Raw genomic sequence first — 22,090 nt, 5'->3', positions numbered from 1 at the left:
CTGTTGAGATGGAGGTCTCACAAACTTCTTCCTTGGGTTGACCTCAAGCCACAATCTCCCTGGTCTCAGGCTCCTGAGAAGATAAGATTACATGTGTGACCCGCCACAATTGTCTTAAAGAGATTTTTTTCACCCCAAGAAGTAAATACATAAATTTGAATACAATTTATTTTTTACATAGATTAGCATCACACAGGATAGCTTCTTCATCAGCTGCATATAAAAGAGCAATTCAATTTGATTTTCTCTGTTTTGGCTGATATTGAACATAATTCTTCTGCTTCCCCAGAGCAGCCATTGTGGTGCTGCTGGTTTTTCTCCTCCCCTGACAACATTGTTATAGCTGATATCTTATCCTTGCTGTATGCTAGATTCTGTAATGATCTTAGAAGTTTTTTCCTGTGGAGAATCATGGCATGTATGTGTGTGTATATGCACACATATGAGCACATACATGAGATATACACCTGAGCATAGAGACCCGTTTATTCTATAACTTCATGACAGAATCATAGCCAGATGTAAAATGCAGGTGGGGTTCCTCTTTTGAACAAGTTCAAACAGTGGGTTTTTTTTTCTCCATGGCAATGAATACCCTTTCAATGGTGTGTACTTTACCGAACCCAAAGCAGCTAAGTGTTTGTGGTAACCACTCAAACCGGGAGTGATGCGCTGGTTTTTAAGAACCGGTGCTGAGAGCTCATCCTACTATAAGGAGACTGTCATGGAAGGGATGCGGGGGAGGGGGTGCGGGGGGGGGAGCTACAGGGAGAGGGTACTTCCCTGTTCTTGAACACATGTGGGGCTCCTCTGTAAGATTCTCTTGGAAGTACATTGGCAGTCCTTCTGAAACTTGAACCGAGTGAGTCTTCATGATTTGGCATTTTCCTGAACCACTCTGATGGTTTCTCCCAAAAGTGGAATTAAAGGCACAGCCTCCAGTTAGCTTATGCATAGCCTACATTTGGGAGCATTTTTTCCATTGTTCATTAATTCATACACTGTATTTTAAAAACACCAAGTTCTGAGCCTTGGCTTTGTACCTTGAGTTAAGAGATTTAACCAGCAAACTTAGAGTTTGTCACAACCTATAGGACCCCTAGGAAAGGGGGCAGGTGCCGTGGAGGTCCTGGGGTGGGGGTGGCCCCTTTCCTTTCTCTTGCTGCATCTCTAGCTCCCTTTCCTCAGGGACTTTCTGTGTCCGGCCTCTCTCTATCCACTCCCACTCCACTATAGCCTCACTATATCCATTCTCACAACTACTTTCTGTGGCTGGAGAAGCGGAGGACGTTGGCCAGTGGGCCAGAACACTATCAGCACAGCACTGAGGAGAGCTGACACGTGAGCTACCTATCAATTTGACTAAGGTTGAATGAAGTTTACCTCCACCCCTTTTTGACCAGACAAACAGAATCACCTGCAAATGCTTCTGTCACCTGGGTGACTGTTCGGACTCATGAGGAAGGAGGGGGCTGGTATGGGCCTGGAGCAGCTACACTGTGGGCCGCTCCTTGTAGGATCTATATAGTTCTTAGTCTTTTCCTCTGTTGCATGGCTTAATGAGAGCACTGATCTCAGAGCAGTACAATGAGGATCACATGATAGACTTCATCAGGGTGCTTGGCCTCTGCCAGGCTCAGTAAACGTGTTACTGTCTCAGTATTTCCTACTCACTCTGCCTAGTTTATCTGGTGCTCAGTCTGACCCGTTCACTCAGCAGAACCCCCCAATGTCCTGCCTGACTTCTCTTTGCAATGTCAGAGCTTCCTTTTCCCACACAGGCACCAGAATTGCTGGCCGGGAGTCCCTGGTTAAGGCAGCAGATGTAGTGGGGGGTGTGTGTGTTATCTGTCTGTGGGTGACAGCATGACAGCCTATCTGAGCTGATGGAGGAAATACATGAGGTGGGGGCACAGTGGGGCGGGGGTGTGCTGCCCACCAGGCACTACAGTTTTCTGCAAAATGGAAGAAGGCAGGCCTCTGGACTCCTTCCCTTTCTGCTTCGGAACCAGTGTTCAGTTCATTTAAAAAATGCTGGAGGAAGTGGAAGAGACAATTCTGAAAGGCAAAGCCATAAGAATCAGTTTTCCAGAAAGCCACTTTCACTGTTAAATGCCACCATCTTTAATAAGGGCCTAGCAAGATAAATCATTAAAATTGTGAGATGTGTGTCTTGCTGCCCATAATTGATGCCTATAATGGAGGATGCCATTTGAGTGGCATAATAGTAACATTGGAGGGCGGTGGCCAGCAGCTGCCGCCTGCTCATTGTGCAAGCAGAGCAGGAAGAAAGCGGGTGGAAGCCGATAGCACCTAATGATAAGGTGGCATGCAGCAGGACAGCTGAGCCATGGGGGAGAAAGGATTCATTACCACTCACTTGAGAAAGCCCAACACAGACAAGGGTTGGTGTCCAGAATTAGCAGCTCTCAAGTGCAAGGGATATTTGAGCCAGAAGAAGGCATCCATCCTGAGCAAAGAATGCTTTCATTAAGCAGCACCCTGGTGAAAGGAGTTTAAGCTTAAGCTGTTCTGTATTGCAAGAATCAATGCTATTCTCACAGATCACATGTTATAGAATCATGAATTAGTTTGTGAGCACTTGAGTTTTTCTTCCATTTGGTTTACCGGATCTCTGTTCTTTTTATCAGTGTTATCAACCAAGGCAGCATGGTGGTAGAGTGGGGGTGGGAGTGGGGGTGATACAAATCAAGTCCCTCTTCAAGTGTAAGAAATATCAACACTGCCATTTGAGGAAAACTATTCAGAGAGAAGACCAATGCACAGGCAGTCATTAACTCTCGAAAACCCAGTTGAGAAGAGTTGCATTTTGGTGTGGATTTTCCTTTACAGGCTGAAGAATTATTTTAAAAAGTATTTTTAGTTTTGTGTGTGTGTGTATAGGTGCTAGTACTGGGGCTTGAACTCAAGAGTTTGGATGCTTTTCCTTTTTTTTTTTTTCTCAAAGCTGGTGGTGTTCTACCACTGGAGTCACAGTTCTACTTTCAGCTTTTTGTTGATTAAAACTGGAATAAGAGTCTTAGGGACTTTCTTGCCCAGTCTGGCTTTGAACTGCTTTGATCTCAGCCTCTTTCTGGGCAGCTAGGATTACAGATGTAAGCTACCAGTAACTACCTAGTCTTACTCTTGGTTTTTAGTTGTTGCCAGGTCAGGAAAAGAGGTGATTTGGAGATTTCAGGTTCTTTCTACCAGATGGTTTTGTGAGATCTTTTAAGCCACAACCTTGGTTCCTGAACACCATGGCTGGACAGCCAGAAGCAGATGAGACCAGATATGCCCTGAATATTAAATTCTGTTGGGTGACATTTGTCCCCTTGGAGGGCACTTCTACAGTGGATACAAAGCCATCACTGTGTTTTCTAGTCATACTAAAGAAAATAAAACTTCTGCTCTACGCTGGAACCCTTCAAAGTCTCTAAAACTAGAGCACTCACTTAAAGCTTAAGACTTAAAGACACATTATGGAACTCGTGGTTCTTCAGTGCTTCGTGTGGGGCGACATGTCTTCACAGCCTTGCAAATTCCAGTTCCACTCTGTGTCTGACACGAGCATGGAATGCAGTGGGGGCTGGGCCTGGGCTCTCAGTTTCTGAACTTTGCTCACCTCAGGTGCCAGACCCTCCCCTTTCCTCTTCAGCTGTAGGTTGCTTTGCCTCTTTCCCACTGCAGTGTGTGGAGAGCAGATTTATTTTACCTGCATACCTGTGGGCCATGGGCAATTGTCTCTCCTATACTCGACTTACCCACTTGATGCTGTTCATGTCTCTTTTCAGGGTACTTCTGAAATATTACATACATCTGATTTAGTATGTGTAACTTCCTGAAAAAAGAAAGTACAACTATTGTCTTTTTGGACAGGGTCTGAAGCCAGTAAACTAGGTTTTAAAAGCCTAAATAATATTTCATTTACCTGACAAATACAGTTTGGCTGTATTGGTAATTTCGATCATTTGTGTTTGTGTGATGCCAATTAATCAGGCTATCTGAATGTTTTCCCTGATGCACAGTTTTTATGGAGTTAATAGTCCATGTCTATCCCTAGGACCAATGGTATTTATGAAGATTACATACAAGGGTATAATGGCAGATAGGTGAAAAGATGGAAGGTAATTGTAAAGAAGGCATCAACTGCCATTTTTTCCAATGATCTTGCTGCCTGCGAGCCGAGTAAGGGCCAAAGCCCACAGCTGGCATTGTAGGCCTTGCAAAGCCTGGTCCTGGTAGGATTTCCCAGCGGACGTTTTATGTTGCCTAGTAATCAGATCACTGGTGATCTTCTGGCTTGGTGTCCCTGTTTCGCTTAAGTGTTTGATAAATCATCCATGCTTTGTTCATCTGCCACCAAATTTGCTGTTCAAATCCTTTTATCTTTCAAGCTTCCCAACCCCCACCTCCTCTGTGTAACTAGCAGGCAGTAAGCAATCCACTTGTGAGCTTGGAGGACCAGTTCTCACTTGGACAATTCAGTTGGTGACACAAGAAGTGATGGACAGGTGCCTACTAGGGGCCCTGGAAGCTCCTGTTAGTTGAATGACTGCTTACAAGCCTGCTTTGTAACTGCGGCAGTGTTTCTCGAAGCTTCCCACAGCACTGTCACATGACAGAGGAACTGGGAATTTCATTTTAACCTGCTCTACCCCACAGTGCTCTTTGGGAACATTTCTTTGTGAGATCCTAATCTAGGAACATCATAGTTAGTAGAAGGTTAAACTTTTGTGTAACATGGGGAAACAGTTCAGGTGTACAGTGTCTGTTGCCTCAATTAGTTTTAGAAATTGGGCTCTATTAAATACAGGAATCAATTCACTCAGCAAGCAGCATAATCAGAAACAGTTAAGTCCACTGCTGCCAATCTGACTCAGAGGTCTAGGAAGTCCTTTTCTTCAGGACATTTGAGAATTTTCTGGGAAATAATAAAGCTTAAGTACTGAGTGGAGTCGTGTATCCCATGTGCAGGAGAAGCAGCTCACAGACACCAAGGTAGATTGCAACAAGACCAATACCAGAAACATTTAAATCCCTTTAGATCCGCAAATGGTGCTGACAGGTACTGGGAACAGTTTGTGTGGAGGAGGATGGTGTGAGACATACCTGATGAGGGAGAGAATTCAAGTTGCACATGACCTTCCACTGCCCTTGTCTGCACTCCTGCAGCTGCCATCCTGTGTTGGCAGGGTGGACTCTGTTCTGAGGCTGCCTTAGCCTCCTCTGCCCCATTCTAGCTGGCTGTCAACACTGTGTATCCATAGGTTCTGCATCTGTGAATTAAACTGAGCTTGGATACAAATTATTCAGAAAAAGAAATGTGTACCAACAGGTACTTTGCTCATTGTTTCCTAAATAACAGTATGACAACTATTTACATAGCATGTTTAGATTGTATTGGATACTGTCAGTTATCTAAAGATACATTATAGAACAGGCTGGGTGCTGGTGGCTCACACCTTAATCCTTAGCTACTCAGGAGGATGAGAATATGAGGATCAAGGTTTGAAGCCAGCATAGGACATTAACTCCATGAGATTTTTTTTTTAATTAGTCATGGGACTTGAACTCTGGGCCTGAGTGCTATCCTTCAGCTCTTCAGCTCAAGGCTAGCGCCCTACCACTTGAGCTACAGTGCCACTTCTAGTTTTCTGGTGGTTTATTGGAGATGAGTTTCATGGACTTTCCTGCCCAGGCTGGCTCTGAACCAAGATCCTCAGATCTCAGCCCCTGAGTAGCTAGGATTACAGGTGTAATTAGCCACCAAAACAGCTGGAAGCAGAACTGTGTCTCAAGTGGTAGAATGCTAGCCTTGAGCAAAAAAGCTAAGGGACAGACTCAGGATCTGAATTCAAGCCCTGGTACAGGCACACATACAAAAAATAAAATGTATAGAGGATATACATATATGCCTATGTTACATGTGAATACACTGCTTTAAGGGACTTGATGAAGAGTGTGTCTTGAAGCCAGTCTCCTGGGACACTGAGGAAGATGGAAGCATGTCCTGTGGTCAAGTTCTTTTACTCCTGTCTTCTTTCTCAGTCTACTCCACAGGGCAACTGTGAAGCTGAAGCACTACATCTAAAGTGCTTGGCCTATGCCTGGCATGATAAATGGCAGCTGTATTATCAGAGTACATGCTTGGTTCTGGACACTTGAAAGGATTGACTAAATGTTGGAAAAAAATATATTGTAGTCACACTATATTTCATATATCAATAACAACAAAGAAAGGCATGAAGCTTGTTAAAAGATAACCATGCATTTGAGCCAGAGGACCACCAGGTTCTAGAGAGGACCTAGAGCATACATGTACAGAAAAATAAGTGTTCTGGGATGTTTGGACAGGGAGTGACCTACGAGGGGACAGTGACATGGTCTTACATTATAAGAATGGTCTGTGTTGATGGTTGGCATCAGAAGCAGATCCAGGGTTACAAATGGATTGCATTTTAGTTCAGGCTGTTGCATGTTTGTACTGAGTCCCTTTACCCACCTTTTGGAAGTGTGCTGTTGCAGTGAAGTGTATGGGTAGACTGCGACTCCATTTACAACATTCTAACTCTTCTCAACGCTAACTCACCTAACTTGGCTCCCCAGTGTAGAGTGTAATGGTATAATGAAAATACTGCTGAGATGACTTCTGCCATTCCCTGTTGCCGGGAATTTTCACTTAGTATGGAATCACGAGCACCTGGATTGAGCTGAGTGACTGGATGATCACAGCAGATTATGGCAGAGCTTTAAAACTAGGAATGCTTAAAAGCAGTGGGTTAAAGTGGTTATCATTACATAACAAGTAATGTTCTTGCACCCTGCTCTCTTCCAGGCTATTCTCATGGATCACAACTGCCCAGTTAAAACAAAAATGTACACCCAGAATAATATCCAGTCCTACCCGTTAGGCGATGATGAGGAATCTGAAAGTGACTGAGACTCTCTAAGTCATCGGAGTGTTTAACTGTATTAGAAGTGTTTCCAGTGAAATGACTCGTGCAGAGTTGTCTTAGTCACACACCATCCATCCCTGGCAAAGAGTAAAACAACCAAAGGTGATTCTTTCTTTCCATGGTTATGAACGACTGCCAACAGCCTTATAAAGAAAAAGCGGCTTTTCTAGTGGTTTGTATAAATAGTGTTGAAAACTTTATTTTATGTATTTGATTTTATTAAATATTATACAATATATTTTGACGAAATAGGTATATTGTAAATCTATAAATATTTGAATCCAAATCAAATATAATTTTTTAACTTACATTCACAAACACTTGGACAAAAAAATCTATTTTTTCTGAATATTGGTAATGAGTGTTTAAAGCACACATTATCTGAGACTTTTCCAACAAGAAACTAGAAGTCTGAAAAACAACCATGTTAAGACAGCATGTTAAGGACCAACACTGACAGAGTGTTAACTTGTAGTTAGTATTGATATATTTTTGAGACAAACTGAGTTATCCCAAGTGCAAGACAAGAAAATGAGTTAGTCATCTTTTGGAGTTATAAATCTTCACCAGCATTTGTTTTCTATAATCACTCACCTGGAGAGGAAGTGGTAAATTATGTTTCTATGTCATGTGGTTGGAAAGGAACACAAAATCCATAGAAAAAGGAACACAAATCCAGAGAAAAACAATGTTCTAAATGTAGAGAAAAGCTCTCTAATGTAGTTTTGAACTTCAAGTTTTCAAGACGCATGCTTGTCTTATTGAGTGAAAATGTAGGGCATCTGTACCTTAAACTGTCAAGGTTGTCTAAGCATGGTTAGGCTTATCAACACCTAGTTCAAGTTCTAGAAAAAGAAACCTACAAGACTAGTAGCTGCTATATCTTGAAAAATAAAACTTTTAACTATGACCTCTATGCAGGTCATCCGAGTGTTTTTCTAGGGATCTATTACTTTTGAAATTGTTTGCAGCTATTATTTTCTAGCCTCTGGAAAATGACACCAGTGTGTGAAGGCAAGTTTTAAACAGATCAATGAACTTGTCTTTAATTATGTTAGGAAAACAGATAAAAGATAATTGGGTGGCCAGGATGTGTATCGCCTTTCCCAGAGAGAAAAGAACATCCAAACATCTAAAAATATATGTTTGCCTTATCATCTGTGTGCAAGGTAGTGTAACTTTTCTAAGCATGGCAACATTGATGAATTTTCAGTGTACCAGCAAATGCTGTTTGTGAACAGTCAATCTACGTCACTTTGTATAAGATAGGAATGTGATGATTGTGTGTGTGTGTGTGTGTGTGTATGTGTGTGTGTGTGGGGGGGCTATATTTCAAATGCTTGTTGATTCTGCGGTCGTGTAATCATGAACAAAAATTTCCTAATGTCAGTTTTGCTAAGCTGAAATTGTGTTTGTGTTAACTTGGACATCAAGAAGCACAGAACTTTAGAATATTCTTCAATCAAATTAACTATTACACTCTCTAGGAAAGCAGCCAACAGTTTAGCTTTATCAAGCTTTTGTGTGGGTGGTAGTTGCTCTGTAGTCTGGTGTGTAAGTGCAGTGTGTTTGACAGCAACAGGCTTTGTATTCAATAACATTGGACAGTTATACAAGTCTGCAACTTTGGAAGGTGGCAATGAAGGAGCTCCTTGTATGGGTTAAAAAAAAAAAGGTAGCATTGTTCTACTTCAAAGAAAAGCCTTAAAAACAAGTGCTATAAATTGATTCTCTTAAGTTTGAGGTTCTTCCTATTTTTGCCTTTGTGGCTTCAGCTTCTTCTTAAAGAGTGACTGGCAAAGATATACCTGCTGTTGATTCTTAGGGAAAAAATATATTTTGTTCCCTCCGAGCTGTTTGGGAAGCAAAATATATGTTGTATCTGGGAAAAACCCAAACACCCTTAGTTAAGGTCTTTTATATGACTAATGTCTGGGTTAATAAGACTCTGAAAACAGGTGTTTTAAGAAATTATGTATGTATCAGGACAAAGAATACACAGCTCTCTGAATTCATTTTTTTAAAAAGAGGTGGCTTTTTATGCTTGTACTTGATAATACAGACACAAAAACCATGAGGTAGCAGTGACTATCCAGCTTCCATTTGACTGCTAAGTGTATCTGTCCTATTCATGTTTAAGCTAGTTTACTTAATAAATCTTATGGCCAATACACTATGTCTGCCTGTATTTTTTCATAAACCAAATATTCTTATTGGAATAATATTCGTAAGGTATTATTTTGACTGTGGATATTAATTAGTTTCTTAAACTATTTTGCTTGCAGGAATTGGTTGGATAAAAGGCACTGCAGGTTAGTGTGAACCATACCTTTTGTCTTCCCATAATTTGTTTTCAAATGAAATATCCAACCAGTCACATTATGTGTGGAAAGAGTATTTTCCTTGTTTCTCCTAATTTCTATTTGTTACTACTGTATATCATGGTCTGATAAAAATAGCCACAATGCCTAGTCATTTGACAAATGCTGTGTAAGACAAGGGTCTTTGGAGCCTTGGAAGTTCTGGAATAGGATGTATATGTACAGCTTCTAGGACTGAGGGTCCAGTTTTAATTCAAAGGGCATCCAGGACTAAAAAGATGAGGGAACCTCCACTTTCTTGTGTAAGGGAAACTATTATCTCAGTTTAGAAATTAAGGTAACATATTTTAAAGTTAAAGTGATATTAAATGTACTCACTTTTAGGGAACTTACAATTTTATTTTTTACTATTAGTAAGGATGAAATATTTTCAAACTGCCTTAAAGTAGATATACTTAAATTTAGAACCTGAAAGTACTGCCAAAATATTCAGGTAGTACTCCCTCCTCTCAGAATCAGAAAATAGCCACATAATATTCCAGCTGGTTGTGATACTGAAGAATGAGGCTAATATGGAGATGTAGTATATAACAACTGTAAAGTAATGCTTAGTGCTCATTTCTGTCAAACCCATTCATCTAAATACTAATGAAGAAAATACATTTTAAATAGATTGTTTTTGAAACAGGGTCTTATGTATAGTATATTACTATACAGCAGAAGCAAATCTATATATTTCATAAGCTAATAAGTTAACAACTAAACTTTACTGCTTTTGCAATTTTGTTTAGCAAAAGTTGACTGTTCTCTTGGCTGCATGGCCAAATTATACCAGGCAAGGTTATTATAGAGATGCAGCAATCACCTTGTTTTTTAGAGGTCATCAAATGAAGATATTCTTGTTTCCTGTGGTAGTCTTTATTATTATTTTAAGCTATTGATAACATAGCATGGCAGCAAGATTACATCAGTAATGTAATATAATACAACTTTTTAGCATGAAGCTTTATATCTTACTATACTCTAGGCTATTTTGAGTGTTCCCTCTTGCACTAAAGTACAACTGTGATGCCTGCTACTGTCCTCCCAGAAGGTAGAAAAATATCGTACTACACTAACAGTATATTTTACAAATGTCATTAGCAGCATTACTGAGCTTCCCGTAACAGTGTTTCTGCAGAGTTAAATACTTTAAAACATTAATAGATTCTTAGGAAACCAAAGTTCTGCATTATTTCTATAGCTCTTTCAAACACATCAGTTTCAGAAGCATGCTTAGGTATCACTCAGACATCTGTGGTTTAATCCGTAAACACCAGCAACTTACCAACACTCATCTTCCAACTTATCTTTTTACAAGATGAAACACGGTTATATGTTGGGCAGATCATTTCAAGCATGTGCTATGGGGGCATACATTTTAGTTTTTGGTGAGTTTGGTGTTGAAAGTCTTCTATGAGGAGGGTGTTCTTTTAGAAGGCAAACATGCTTAAATAAACAGTGAAAAAGAGCTTACATCAATATACTATCGTTATAAACCTAAGAAAGATATTGAGTGCCCTAAGATTTCCCTTAGTAAAATAATAGGAATGAAAGTTGGCTATAGAGTTTAAAAATGGAATAAACTTTTCTACCCTCAAAAATGTTTTTCTCATAGAAATGATGGCTTTGATTTGTGTAGCTTGCTAAGTGCTTTTGCAGTTATGTTTTTTCCTCACAACAATCCTGTGAGGTAGTTCAGAGTATTTAAGTATGATTCTTCTCTCTTCAGAGATGGGGAAACAGCCACACCAAGCCCTCCTGAGACTTGCCTATAGTTGCACAGCTCATTATTGGAAGAGCTTGAACTACACTCTGTATAAGCCTGGACAGCCTTGCTATTACACTATGCATTTTCCTGCCCACCATAAGAGCTATTCCACCTACTTTAAAATTCATGTTGGTTTATGTATAATTTATCTTAGCAGTTATCAGCAAAAGGGAAAAAAACATGACATACTTATCTATTTTATAGGTATATAACAGGCTCAGACTTTTAAGGAATACCAAGAGAGGTCAAGTGCTCACATCTTCCCTCAGTTGTGTATTACTGGGACCCATAAGATAGACCCAGTGTGAGAGCAGACTTTATTTTCAGAAATCAATTCCCATATACACTATTTTAGTTTCCTTTTTATAAATAATTAAGACAGTCTGAATTACCAAAGTATTCAGAATGATCATCATTCCCTTAAAGCCTGTTAAGACACCAGATAAAGCAATAAATAGGTTTTGCTTGATTCTTCTCCTTTGCTTCATATTCCTACATGAAAATTAGAAAAGAATAAACCCAGTTATCAACACAGTCATTTTAAGAATAGTCTTCTGAGATTTTAAAAATCCTTGTACACGCTTTATTTCCTACGGGAAACCTGAAGATGAAAAATCAGCCTAAATGCTTGGGAAAGCACTGATACACTGAAAGCATTTCAAAATCCTACTCTTACTGTTTTTCAGGAAGCGTTTACAGAATTCCTCACCAACTCTCTATTATATTTATCCCCTATTACATCTTGCTCTTCATTGTACCATTTTACTTTTACTATACTTCACCTGCACAAAAGCTTTAGAAAAAACTTCCACAGCACAGAAAGCAAGCAATATGTAAAAAAAAAAGTTGTTTTTTTTTTTTTACTAAATCAGCATAACATATTAATAAAGCTGCAGCATCTGCTTTTGTGTTACATTTGGCAAAACAAAACAAAGTTACCCCCAAGCCCAAAACAACAAAAATCTCAAGCAAGTGGAGCTGACAAACTTTCTAACAAAAAATGAAGATTAAAACCTGTTCCCTCAGTGATTGCCGTTGTCAATTTGGGCATGCAGCAAATTTGTTGTTATATAACCGTGATGCAAATCAAAGGATTTCAAGAAGTTGGACAAAATCTATTTAACACGAATTCAGAAACTAAGAAGGAAAATAACAGTGAGATATCACACATATATAAACATGAATTAAACTTACATAATTACATAATTAGAAAAAGTTAAAAATAAATTAGTAAAAACCAATTCCCAGTATAAACCCAAAAAAGCATAGCTATAAATGTAACCCAAAACAATTTGGTGAGCTGGTCACATTTGTGCTGGAAAACAACTTTTTACACCCTTGTCCTTACTGGAACAAATAACTGAGAAAGCAAGCCAGAGCACTGTGAGAAGATCGAAACATGGTTGCATTCGTGGTACTATAGATGTACCTTGTCCCCAACCATATGAAAGTTTAAACAGTCCATCTGTTACACAGACTCGGATGGGCCAAATAAGTCATCGGAGATGTTGCTGAATGGCTGAGAGTCCATCAGTTGGCTTATTTCACTATCAAGATCTTCTTCTGTTTCATCTGTGTACTTGCTTATTTTTTTTGAGTGTTGGTCTAATGACAGACTTTCTAAGGTTTCAATATCTTCAATGCCTGCTCTGTAGTGAATCATTAGAAGTGTTAGAGCTTGTAGTCTTTCACCTGATTTAACCAAAGCAGCAGAAAGAAGTGATTTTTTCCTGGTATCACTTGTCTCTTTTTCTTCTCTAACGAGGGAATTATTGTGTTCCAACTCCTGATCAATTTCATTCTGCAGCTTATCCAACATGAACTCTAGCTTCTGGATCCTCTCCTCTGTGGGCAAGCCTCTGTACAGATCACGGCCAATTTCTTTAACTGCAATGAAAACACTGTCATCCAGCCCACCTTCCTTTCGCACTAACTTTATTCCTGCACTGTTTCCCCGTTTGGAAGGGCTGTTGGGACCACAGACTTCTGTGTCACTGCCTTCGTTGTCTGATGTGTTGGGTGTATGTTTTGGTGAAGGATCTACAAGATCAGTTCCTGGTTCTGCAAGGCGCGTTTTAGAGACTTGCCGCAAATTTAGCAAACGAGAGCTAGTATTGATAATGTGCCTGGTCAAACCTGTTGTTTTATTGACTGACTTGTTAGGTTCGGTTTCAGCACGGGGAGGCAGGCCCAGGAGGGGTTCCTGTCCTTCCAGTCTAAGGTTTTTCAGGGCCCGGTCCATTCTCCTCTCGGTTGCTCCACACAGAGGAGTCTCAGCTAGACACTTCTCTTGACATTTTTTATGACAAACGTAAGCACAGAACATACATTGGGAAGCAGCTTTTGTCCAAACTTTTTTCTTACAGTAATCACACCAGGTTGGGTTTTGGAACTGAGTATCCTGGAAACTATGTTTATTTTCTGGTGAGCCTGTTTGTCCAACTAAGTGTTCCTCTTTAGGCAGGGCAGAAGCTTCTTCGACCACGTGAAATTCTTTCTCTTTCTCTACATTAGTAACTACATGGTGGTCTGGTTCTCCTTCCTTCAAATATTTGAAGTGAACAGTAATGTCACCAAAGCAGAATTTATCATTGAAGCCCTTCTGCATACTCAGATTACGGAGAGCAGTTCTTGTGACCATGGCCTTGGGTGCAGGGGCTTCCAGCCTGAATTTTGAAAGGTACTCCATGTTTGATGTAGCTAGGCACCCCAAAGCTACCTCTTCAAGTTTTAAACTAATGTGGCCCAAACAGATGAGACCCCCCAACTTGAAAGGATCCCGGCACCACAATGCGATGTTTAGGTATCTGTGGCAGGCATCTATGTCAAACAAACAGGATGCTCTGCTTCTTGTCCATTTTCCTACCTTGTTACGATAGAGAATTTCTGATGACTCCCAAGTCTGGCGGTCATCTGAACTGTCTTTAGTAGGGCAGGAACTTTCTGAAGTGAAGTCTTTTGTCACTTCTTGCTTGGCTGAAAATGGCTTAGACGGAGGTGCATCTTCTACATGATCCATGCTCTTTGCTTGCTTTTCAGCAGATTTATCTGCAGGGGGAGGTGGCAGCACCTTTTCTGGCTTTTCAACAACATCCGGATCTGCCTGAGTGGGGGTGTCTGCAGAAGGCAAAGGAACTTTCAGTTGTGGTCGTGGTGGCACAGGAGGTTTGAAAGTAGGTCCTTGGGTGGGTTTTGACACTTGTGCTGAGTCTGTTACCTCAGAAGGTTTTAGGGCTGATGGTTTACTTCCTTCTTTGGATGGAAGTTTTGGTGGCGGTGGATGACTTCCTGCAACTAATTTACGGTTTAAAACTGGTGATATAGCGCCAAGTGGTTTAACAGAAAGTGTTGTGGGAATACGTTTGGGACTGTGACTTAAAGACTGTGCCTCATCCTTGAATTCATTTTGTACTCGAACATCACTGGCCAAGTCTTCAAATTCAGAATCCAAGTCTCTGTTTTCAGCATCAACTGCCAACCCGGCAGCTTCCTCCTCATAGCCTGGTTGGCATGCGCCTGGCAAATAGCTTTCTTCCAAATGGCCAAAATTCTCCTGCAGCATTGCGCTTTGATGACTCTGACCAACAGGCCTTTCATAGTATACCAGGACTCGGTCACCAGCCTGCTTGATAAGCTTCAACACTTGCAGTGTTGATGTAATTTTCACCCCTGATGAAGGATTTAAAAGGAAAAACCTAAGTTACTGCAATAAAAATTTACTTATTTCAACTGTTACCAATTTTGTTGCTAAATATTTTTAAAATAAATAAACGAAGCAATTATCTACAGCTTTATTTTTTGAGAAATATCTGTTGACCTTAGGTAGTTTATGATGTATTAAAAGAAATAGACTAACTTTAAAAATGAATGTGTATTATACCTGTCTCATATCTCAATAATTTTAGCAAATGTTAAAAATATTTTAACCAAATATGAGATGTGAGCAGACATTTACTACTAAGTAAATGAAAACAAAATCCTAAAAGGGACATTAAAAATCTCATATAGGTAAAACCCAAACAGGGCATTTGTGAATATAAAAACTGAAAATCTGAATTGCAGTTTCAGCTGAGGGGATGTTGAGGGGGGAATCTACGTAATGGATGAGATCTAGTCCATGCCTTTCCTAATGTCTAGGGACCAGCAGTACCAGCATCCTGTGGGCGCTTGTTATAGATGCACAATCTCGGGTCCAACCCCAGGCCTTCTGAACTGGAACACCCTTTTGAATACCAAGGCTGGGTAACTGGAATATACATGAAAGTGACAGAAGCCCTGTTTTGTGCCATGATCAGAGGGATGTCTATGTGAAAATACTATCTTAGTTGAGCTGTAAGTGTATAACTAAATCATTCTTTACTATTTTATTGTTACAATGGATTTGAGTCAAAGACAAGTTTCAGTGACATGTTACCATTGATAATGCTCTCTGATTTGGGAACTGCTCTACCTTATTTATTGTCTGAGCTGTGGAGGAACACATCACAGTGCCTTTAAAAGGTCAGCTGTGACTAATCACGTGTTGATGACATCTCTAGACTAGCCTACTACAATGGGTGGGTAGGTACTTCAAGCTGTGCACTGCTCTCACAGCTGTGCATAGTTCAGCCCTACTGCTTAGGCATACAAATTCAAGCAAATAACCCGCCTCTCTTGTCTGAACCAATGTGGGTACAAGTGTTAATACTGCTGATTTTAGGCTCAGAGTGGTGATAGAGGTTGTGGTACAGAAGGGTGATGGTCGACTTTCACAGTCAACAAAAATATAGAGAAGGTGGGATGGGAAGGAAAATTACACAGTGGCCTGAAAGTATTTATAGTATAACAAAACTAAAGTGACAAATTTGAACATTTTAAATTTTCTTCAGATTTTTGCTTAGTTTAGTATTTTTTATTTTGTTTTGTATACTGGAGCTTGAACTCCGGGCCTCATGCTTGCTAGGCTTGTGCTTTACCTACTCAAGCCCTATTTTCTATTGTTTTTTTTTTTTTTTTCAGAGGAGGGAGTCGTCTTATGCCCAGGCCAGCCTGAAATGCAATCCTGTTACTTGTACTTCCCTATGTCTCTGGGGATGACAGATCCAATTCACTCAGCACAGCAATTGGTTGAGATGGAGTCTTGAAACCTTTTTTCCTAGTCTGGCCTCAAACTTCAATCCCTGCCTCCTAGCTAAGATTATAGGTTTAAGGCACCACACTACGCTTATTGCTTTCTTTCCTTATAAAAGTAACAGCAACAAAAAGTAACATGGTATAGAAATAAGGAAGCAGGAAGAGATGACAAATTCTACATTTAGTTTCTCTATATATGTAAAGTATAGCACATATTGGCATAATTACCTCCAATGGCAATGAGTCGATCTCCACGCTGAAGATCTGCAATTGCAGCAGGTGAGTTTGGGGCCACAGTTTCAATTATGACATGTCCACCATACCCATCAGTTGACTGAACAAGACGAAGTGTAAGTCCAACACTTTGTAAATTCCCTTTTATCAATTCAACCTTTGATAAAGGGTAAAAAAACATAAAAACAGATCCAATGAATTTGTAGCAGTGGAGTGAGGTAACAGTACACACTGAGAACACCACAGCTGACGGTGACTTTTGTACAATGTGATGACTATAGTTACAGACAAAAGATGAAATCACTGCAACAATATAAACTGATAAACTCTTAGGCTACAGGTAAGCCATCAAAAAGTGAAAGTCTTCAATGTGACTTATTAAAGATCCATGCTCTCTGTAGAAAATTTGGAAATAAACAGGCAAAATGAAAAGAAAACCACTTGCAAACATGCTTTAAAACTGTAATATTTTCTGTTTTCTCATATATATAAAATAAAATTGAGTTGTCTCAAAGCTGACATTGTGAATATAATCATATATGTTGAATATAAATCTGTATCTTGCTTTCTTCAAATACAATAAAAATAACTTACATCATTAGATGTGCTTTGGAAACCACTTTTTTTTGTTTGCTTAATGCTAGCCCTGGGGCTTCAACTCAGGGCCTGGGTACTGTCCCTGAGTTCTTTTTGCTCAAGGCTAGCACTCTATAGCTTGACCTATAGCTCCATTTCTGTTTTTTTGGTATTTAGAGATAAGCGTCTCATGGACTTTCTGCCTAGGCTGGCTCTGAACCATAATCCTCAGATCTCAGCCTCCTGAGTAGCTAGGATTACAGGTGTAAGCCACTGGCGCCCAGCTAGAAACCACTTTGAATGGTATATAACTGGTCTTTCTGAATCTACATATTCAACCAGTAATATATAAAAAATGTTCCAAAAATATATCTGTGTCAAACATGTATGAACTTCTCCTTGTCATTATATTTTAAACAACACAGTATGAAAATTATATTGCATTTACTATTATTCTAAGCAATTTAGAGATCATTTAAAGCACACAGGAGATATGCATAGGTTATGTGTAAATATTATGCCATTTTATATTAAGGAACTTAAGCATCTGCTGGCTGAGTCGGGGAGGAACTAGTTCTCTGAAGATTTGAAAGGGTTACTGTATTATTTAACTTTCTTGTTTGGAGGGAAGTAAAGGAAAAGAGTTTGTTTACATTTTCTAGAATTAGCAATTAATATGGTACCCTGTTCAAATGGACTCAGATCATTGTTTTTCAAATAAATGTTACCTATCACCCAATTTATCAGTAATATAGATCCCCAGATTAACATCATCTGTCAATTAAAAAATATACTATTTGTTCTCATTCAAAACACTGATTAAAATAAAATACCATGTCTTCAATATTTTTCTTATGTCTATGACTTCTCAATGGGAAGCAATAAGGTTGTTGAAGATGTAGGCTAGATTACCTAGTTTATTATCCCTATCCTTTAGAGATGTGCTCCCTAACTCAATCTATATTAGGTTAAATGAGTCACAAGAAAAAGCGTATGTTCTTATTCATCTTTATTCTCTTTCCTTCCAAACACACTAGGCATAAGGTAATACAAGAAACATCTAGCTTAATGAGAATTGTTAGGTCTTACTCAATTTCTGTTTACAATGTTATTTCTATAAACCATAATTCCAAGATGTTTAAAAAAAAAACCTTGTAGGTTCAAGAATGGAAAAAAAAAACCATAGAGAAATGAAATAAGGAGTCTCTGAATGATCATCCTGTTATCAATCTATGTCTAAGCACTGGCTGTTTTACCATCATCAAAGGTACAAGCTAGGGCTGGTATGTAGCTCAGTGGCAAAGTACTTGCATAGCAAGTACAACATCCTGGGTTCATTTCCAGAAAAGGAAAAAAAAAGATGCAAACTAAAATATTTCCAAGCTAAAATATTTCACCGGACCCTCAACTGCTTACAATCTATACTTTGCTTCCAAGGCACATGGTTCTTGATCATCTTCCATCAGTTCTATCATTCTTACAGAATAAAGATTATCTATTAGATGCCTTCTTTGGAACTCTCTTAGCAGCTATGAAGGTTCATATAAATACACATGTGATTACACCATCTTTTTCATAAAAAGTACAATTGTACTAAAGTCATGGTTCAAGTGGTAGAGAATCAGCTATAAGAAAGAACAACTCTAAAATACAGGACAGCTATCTTGCTTTTATTTCTCGGCATAAAAAACTTCTAACGGCTGGGATTGTGGCTTAGTGGTAGAGTGCTTGCCTAGCATTCATGAAGCCCTGGGTTCGATTCCTCAGTACTACATAAACAGAGAAAGCCAGAAGTGGCACTGTGGCTCAAGTGTCTCTACCACTAGCCTTGAACAAAAGAAGCTCAGGGACAGTGCCCAAGCTGAGTTCAAGCCCAGAACTGGCAAAAAACAAAACAAAACAAAAAAACTCCCAAACAAAAAAAACACTTCTAACAACTTCCATAGGACTTCTCAAAGACCTTTCATTAAAGTTTAATTCATAAAGGTATAAACTACAACAGTTCTTAAACTTGCAAGCTAAGTAAGGGGAAATGGTCTGCTAACTAATAAGAAATAAGAGCTGGGAGCTGGTGTTCACACCTGTAATTCTAGCTACTCAGAAGGCTGAGATTGAGAATCTTGATTCAAAGCCAGCCCGGGCAGGGAAGTCCATGAGACTCTCATTTCCAATTAACCACCAGAAAACCGGAAGAAGAACTGTGGCTCAAGTGGTAGAGCACTAGCCTTGAGCTGAAGAGCTCAGGGACAGTGCCCAGGCCCAGAGTTCAAGCCTCACAACTGACGAGAGAGAGAGACAGAGAGACAGAGAGACAGAGAGAAAGAGAGAGGGGGGGAGGGAGGGAAAGAAACCTTGAGTTCAAACCTCAGAACTGTCCCCTCCCTTAAGAGAGGTTTAATGAGTTCAGTTGGGAGGTTTAAAGCATCTGGGCACTGGCATCAGCCTCTGGTAAGGACCCCAGAGTAGATATTCCTTATAGTGGGAACATGTGTAGGATAAAGATCACATAGCCAAACAGGAAGCCAGAGTATGATTCAGGGGCTGGGCTCCCCCACTTGCAAATTACAGAGTCACTTGGGAGTTACCCCAATGCCTTCTGAAGGCAGCTCTATGACCTAAGGACTCCTCACTAGGACCCATGTCTTAAAAGTTCATCATCTCCACATTGCCAAAATGGAGACCCAAGTTTACAACATAACAATCTTTGGAGACATATTGAAGCCATATCAAAACCACCACAGCAAAGAAGTTAACCCTATTTACCACACAGTTTTTGTCACAATCAAATGAAACTGGGCACAGATGTCTAGCATAATATAGACACTTGCATAATTTTCCCTTAAGACTTCTGGGTAAAAATCGAAGGAAGGCTCCTCAAAACAGAATACCAGCTTGGCAACCAGGTACCAGTAGCTCATGCTTGCAATTCTAGTTACTTGGGAGGCTGAGATCAGTGTAGGATCATAGTTCAAGGCTGGCCTGGGCAGAAAAGTTCATGAGACAACCTGAAGGACTGTACTTCAAGAGAAATCCTGGGACTGGAAGTAAAATCCTATCTCAAAAAACAAGTAGGGTCAAACAAACAAACAAAAAAACCCTCCAAAGCAAAACAACCCCCCTTCCCCCCAAAAAAGGCTAGAAGTGAGATTCAGTGGTAGAATGCCTGCCTAAGAAGTTCAAGGTCCAGAGTTTAAACACCAGCACTGCCCACCACTCCCCGCAAAAAAAAATATTAGCTCGGCCATCGGATAACAAGTCTTTAAAGCAACTGATAAATTGGGACTTCATTCTTTGGTCACAAAGAGACAAGATCTAGAAATACACTGAAAAAGTAAACTCCATTACACAAGTACAACTAATATAGAGATCTAAGGAATTAACAATGATCCTTTGAGGAAGTTCAAAAGGCTGATAGGAATCTAATTAACATTTCAATGATTGCCTTACAAAAAAAACTCAGGTTTCTTTATTTTTCCTTTTTAGATCTGATTGAAGTCTCTATTGTTTTGAGTTGAAACAAATTTAAATTTGTTGAAACAAAAAGCCAAGAAAAGCAAGCAAAGGTTGAGGTTATGGAAGAAGTAAGTGGCACACTCTTGCTCTTTTTTATTCCTTTGTCAAACAGAAATAAGCTTTATTCTGAATCACCAAGGAGCCTTTACCTTTACATAGTATTACTCCACTTCTGCAGGGTGATTCATACCTTACTCAGGAAGCAGAAGACTTTTAGGGGCTTGAACTCAGAGCCTGGATGTTGTCCCTGAGCTTTTTTGTTCAAGACTAGCACTTTCCCACTTGAGCCACAGCTCTACTTCCAGCTTTTTTGGTAGTTAATTGGAAATAAGAGTCTCAAGGACTTTTCTGGGTGTTTTCCTACCAAATCCACAGATCTTAAGTCTCTTGATTAGCTAGCATTACAGGTGTGAGCCACAGGCACCAACCAAAGATAGCATTAATTTTTTTAAAGTATTTGTTTGTTTGTTTGTGTATGTCAGTTGTGGAGCTTGAACTCAGGGTTTTGGCACCATCACTGAGCTCTTTTGCTCAAGGCTGGTGTTCTAGTAATTTGAGCCACGGTTCTACTCCTGGTTTTCTGGTGGTTTGTTGGAGATAGGAGTCTGACAGAACTTCCTGCCTGGGCTGGCTCTGATCTGAGTATGGAAGGACGTGTCACAATGCGTTCTCTACCCCCTTGTACAACTAATGTCTGCTAAGATAAACAACTTTTTTATCTTGAAATAATTTTAAGCTAATAGAAAGTTGCAAAAACTTAACAAAGATTTCCACTTTATCTCTTAATCCTTATTTTCTGACAAACATTTTACATTAGTTTTCTCTGTCATATTTCCCCTGAATCATTTGAAAAATATTTTGTATGCTCCTTTTGTCCAAATATTGGAGTATTTCCTGACAAAACTATTCTCTTACATAATCATATTATAATGATCAAGTTAGAAAATTAACAATTAACCCTGGCATAATATTATCTCATCCTACTGGGAATGAAGTTTGAAAGTATCATTATTAGCCTGTTATTTTTGCATATAAAGGAACTTTTTTTTTTTTTTTGGCGGTCATGGGGCTTGAACTCTAGGCTTGGGCACTATCCCTGCACTCCTCAGCTCAAGGCAAGCGCTCCACCGCTTGAGCCACAGCGCCACTTCCATAAAGGAACTATTTAAATCAGCAAGTTATAACCAATGGGTTGATTTTTATTAGAAAGTAAGCATGCGCATTTGTCAACGTATTGTCCACAGCAGCATTAGAAATTAAACAGCAGAATCAAGTAGTTGTGCCTGAAGTATTTATGGAGAAGGTGTGCCAAATCATGATTTAAGGGACAAATATGTATGTGTATATGCACATTAATTACAGATTTCATTAAACCATCAAAAATAGAAAAAAACTCTAAATGACTATCAAAGTAAGTGAGTAGTTAAGTAAATGAAGGTATGCAATATCACTCAGACATAAAAGGGATGAGTATGTATATACATGGACACAGAAGCATGTCCTCAGGATAGTGTTAACTAATGAAGAAGGCAAGATATAAAACAAATGACCTGGTTTTGTTCTTT

General features: G+C 39.5%; 2 protein-coding genes across 2 annotated transcripts in view; one reads left to right on the top strand and one right to left on the bottom strand.

The window, feature by feature from the left end:
• Slc18a2 (solute carrier family 18 member A2) overlaps positions 1–8,921 on the top strand; it is a 32,587-nt gene extending 23,666 nt beyond the window's left edge. The window contains exon 16 of the mRNA XM_042689127.1: positions 6,839–8,921. Coding sequence (XP_042545061.1) covers positions 6,839–6,943 — 105 coding nt within the window. The 3' untranslated portion in view covers positions 6,944–8,921. The remainder of the gene's footprint in view (positions 1–6,838) is intronic.
• A 64-nt stretch (positions 8,922–8,985) lies between these two features.
• The window catches only part of Pdzd8 (PDZ domain containing 8), a 60,883-nt gene continuing 47,778 nt past the window's right edge, over positions 8,986–22,090 (bottom strand). The window contains exons 4-5 of the mRNA XM_042689126.1: positions 16,431–16,593; positions 8,986–14,759 (exon numbers count right to left, since the gene is read on the bottom strand). Of these exons, the coding sequence (XP_042545060.1) occupies positions 12,559–14,759; positions 16,431–16,593 (2,364 nt within the window). The 3' untranslated portion in view covers positions 8,986–12,558. The remainder of the gene's footprint in view (positions 14,760–16,430; positions 16,594–22,090) is intronic.

Source organism: Dipodomys spectabilis, unplaced genomic scaffold (genome assembly GCF_019054845.1).
Source record: "Dipodomys spectabilis isolate Male_0828 unplaced genomic scaffold, ASM1905484v1 ptg000125l, whole genome shotgun sequence".
Classification (NCBI taxonomy): domain Eukaryota; kingdom Metazoa; phylum Chordata; class Mammalia; order Rodentia; family Heteromyidae; genus Dipodomys; species Dipodomys spectabilis.
The sequence above is the reverse complement of the archived record's forward strand: the minus strand, read 5'-3'. Positions and strand labels throughout refer to the sequence as shown.